General features: G+C 36.1%; 2 protein-coding genes across 4 annotated transcripts in view; both read left to right on the top strand.

Annotated features, from left to right (window-relative positions):
• Window positions 1–1709, top strand: part of LOC107646645 (transcription initiation factor TFIID subunit 15b) — a 4045-nt gene extending 2336 nt beyond the window's left edge. For 2 of the 3 annotated variants that reach the window (XM_016350841.2, XM_016350909.2), the window contains one exon: window positions 93–1705. In XM_016350841.2, coding sequence (XP_016206327.1) covers window positions 93–201 — 109 coding nt within the window. In that variant the 3' untranslated portion in view covers window positions 202–1705. Of the gene's footprint in view, window positions 1–92 lie in introns of all 3 variants that reach the window. The other variant, XR_001621651.2, reaches the window with a different exon arrangement.
• The window catches only part of LOC107644500, a 4899-nt gene continuing 4242 nt past the window's right edge, over window positions 2328–2984 (top strand). Inside the window, exons 1-2 of the mRNA XM_021107264.1 lie at window positions 2328–2570; window positions 2756–2899. Coding sequence (XP_020962923.1) covers window positions 2328–2570; window positions 2756–2899 — 387 coding nt within the window. The remainder of the gene's footprint in view (window positions 2571–2755; window positions 2900–2984) is intronic.

Below are 2984 nucleotides of genomic sequence, written 5' to 3'. Positions count from 1 at the left end.
AGGTTTATATATATATATATATTTATATAGTGTTTCATGTTTCTTTGTCAAAATTCAAAGTTGAATGTTTATTTGCATTCTTTTGTTTATAGGGGCAATAGAGGTGGCTATGGTGGAGATAGGCGCAGAGACAATTATAGAGATAATTCTGGGCCTGATAGACGTGAGCATTATGGTGGGAACCGGTCACGACCCTACTGAGAGCTCTGACATGAGCATTTTATGTACTATGAATTGTGGGCTGAGGGATTTATTATTTCAGTTGGCTGGTTTCTTGAACTGGAAGCAAAGAGGTAGGTTGTTCACGTACTTTGAGCAGAGGCCTCTTTGCTCCTTTGTGTTTCCTGTCACTGGCTGGTAGGTTTTTGATCTTTAAACAGGGATTAATTCAATCATGTGAATGTTTTTATAGAGACAAGTGGATAATCTCCAAATTGCTTGCTGCTAAGGTAGGTTGATTTTTCAGGTGAGTGTCGCTTTCATGAAAATGTGTTTTATACTTGCTTGGAATAAAACCATGTGTGGTACAAGCTGGTAATGTCATTAACGAATATAATACTATATTAGTCATAGTTCCATAGGATCATTAATGAATCCGAATGAGAGAGTTTGTCGTCTATAATATGCTTTTGACAGAAAAGTGGATAGGTTGGCTGCTAAATTGCATTTATAATCATGGCCAGTTGAAAGGAAAGCGATGACTTAGTGGAATATGTTTTAAGCAGTATTCATTTACAACAACATATGCATTTGATTGGACAATGCCCATATTTTGAAACCAACACGGTGAGTTAAAATTATTGCATTGAACAGGAATGGCATGAGTTAGCAATTTTGTCATGGTTGTGTTATTGCATTTGAGTAGTGAAACTAGTCCTTGATTGATTGGCGACTTATCAGGTGGCAGGTTTACTGAAATACGGAAATTCGGAATATTTTACCATGTCTTTTTGTGTATTATTTAATTAAAGAAATGATGCAATTTCAGATTCAGATATTTTCATTGCAGTAGAAATTCAACTCATACATTATTGATTTGAGTGCAGAAGCCCTTTAAACAAAACCCCATGACAGAAACCCCCCCTCTTTTTGCCTTTTATTGGTTTATCTTTTTTCCAGTCTTATTCTTAAGTCGAATCAAACCAGCATCAATTTTTATATTAATAATGTATAAAGTCTCTTATTCGCCCTTCTCTTAGGTTTGAACAAGTATTAATAATAATAAATAATAGCTAGTGTGTGCATTTTTAACTGTTCGTTATACGCATCTATTGGTATTATCTTCTGCATGGTTTAGATATACGTTGTAGTTCAGATTTCCATGCATCTATTCTACGGTGATTATCTGCAATGGGGATTGGGGGCAATGGCAGAATATGCCTTAAATCGTGGTTCTTACATCAAGCTTCCATGGTTCTTTGCTTATTCGGGGAATCACTTGCTAACAGAATGCCCTTCATTTTGGTCATACGACAGTTACCAACGCCCAATGTTCTTCCCTTAGCTTGTCTTTGCTCGAGTGAATGTACTTGAAAACCATATAGTTGATCTAAGATACAATTAAATTGGTGGTCGGGCTTTCTTTTTGCCGCAAATGGACCCGTGAATGCTGCTTTGATTTTGTTCTCGTCTTTGTACTTGTTTCTTCATAATGTTGTGATAACATACCATCTTTGTAACAAATGAAAGCCCTCTCCTTAATATCATTATTTTAGATTGCAGTTATAGTTAATGAGAAAAGTAAAATCAATTAAAAGTTGGAAGCCTTTTTCTAAAAAATATTTCGTTAATGCTATTTTTTGCAGTTATTAATGGTACTTTTTCATTAGAAATCTTAATCGAATCCTTAAAAAAAAAAACTTGAATAGTGAAGACACAATGTGGAAATTGAAAATGAGTATTACCAATCTCTTTCAAATTGTATGTGATTTAATTTGATTGCTTAAAATTTAACCTAGAATAGTTTGTCGTTTGGATTAGTCATTATTCTGTTAATGCCTTTAATAACGTGGCATGAATTACCCAACCAGTAGTGTGTACTGTGTAGTGATGAATATCCTTGCGTTGAGCAACTGCAGCCGTAGGAAAATTATATACCTGACTATAAAATAAAAAGAACACAAATTCAGAAACTTGTGCGCTTATCAATCATTATTGCACGTAAAGAATATCATAAGTATACCTAGAAAGAGAGAGTCGCATATTGTGCGAAATGCATGTATCATGGTTCATGATTCATAATTTGCTTTTCGCTCATACTAGTCTTCACATAACTCTGCTTTCTTTCTTCACATGCATGGCATCACCATGACAATATTAATGCGCACATGAAAATGAATTCTTATAACGCCAGTTCTCCCAGTTTCAGCGACTCGACACTTCAATTCCTTGGATCGCTTTTGGTCTCCAAGGATGTGAAATCGCTGATCGAAGTCCGTTCTGACGTTACGCAACTCCTCAGATCTGAATCCATCTCCGTTCTCCTTTCTATCTCCGACAAAACCGTTCACGAGAAGCTTCTCGTCCTTGAATTCTTCGTCCGTGCTTTCGCACTCGTTGGCGATCATGTGGTACTTTCTTCTTGTGCTTCTGAGTTCCACGACAGTAACGCTTTAGATGAATCAGAATTCTGCTTCATTTTGCGCGTATTTTATTTCATTTCATTTTCATTTTCATTTCATCTTCTAATCCTGAAGAATTACTAGCGAGCGACGATGTGTCGACATTTTTTTTTTATTTCTGGTTTTCTCTGAAGAGCTGCTTGGTCTTGAGGTACGAGGCTTTAGTTATGAGAGAGACGAAGTCCTCCAAATATCAATGGCTTCGAGTTACGCCTTTGGAATGGTTGCGCTTTGTGGAGGATGCGCTGAATAATGGTTTTCATTCTGTTGCAGAGAAGGTATATATATATAAGAGAGAGTGGGTGCGTTTGTTTGAAGTGTATAATTATGATCTGAAAACTGCAATTTGAAGGAGGATAAGAC

Source organism: Arachis ipaensis, chromosome B01, assembly GCF_000816755.2.
Source record: "Arachis ipaensis cultivar K30076 chromosome B01, Araip1.1, whole genome shotgun sequence".
In the NCBI taxonomy this organism is placed as follows: Eukaryota; Viridiplantae; Streptophyta; class Magnoliopsida; order Fabales; family Fabaceae; genus Arachis; species Arachis ipaensis.
Note: the sequence above shows the minus strand (reverse complement) of the source record. Positions and strands in the feature narration are given on the sequence as shown.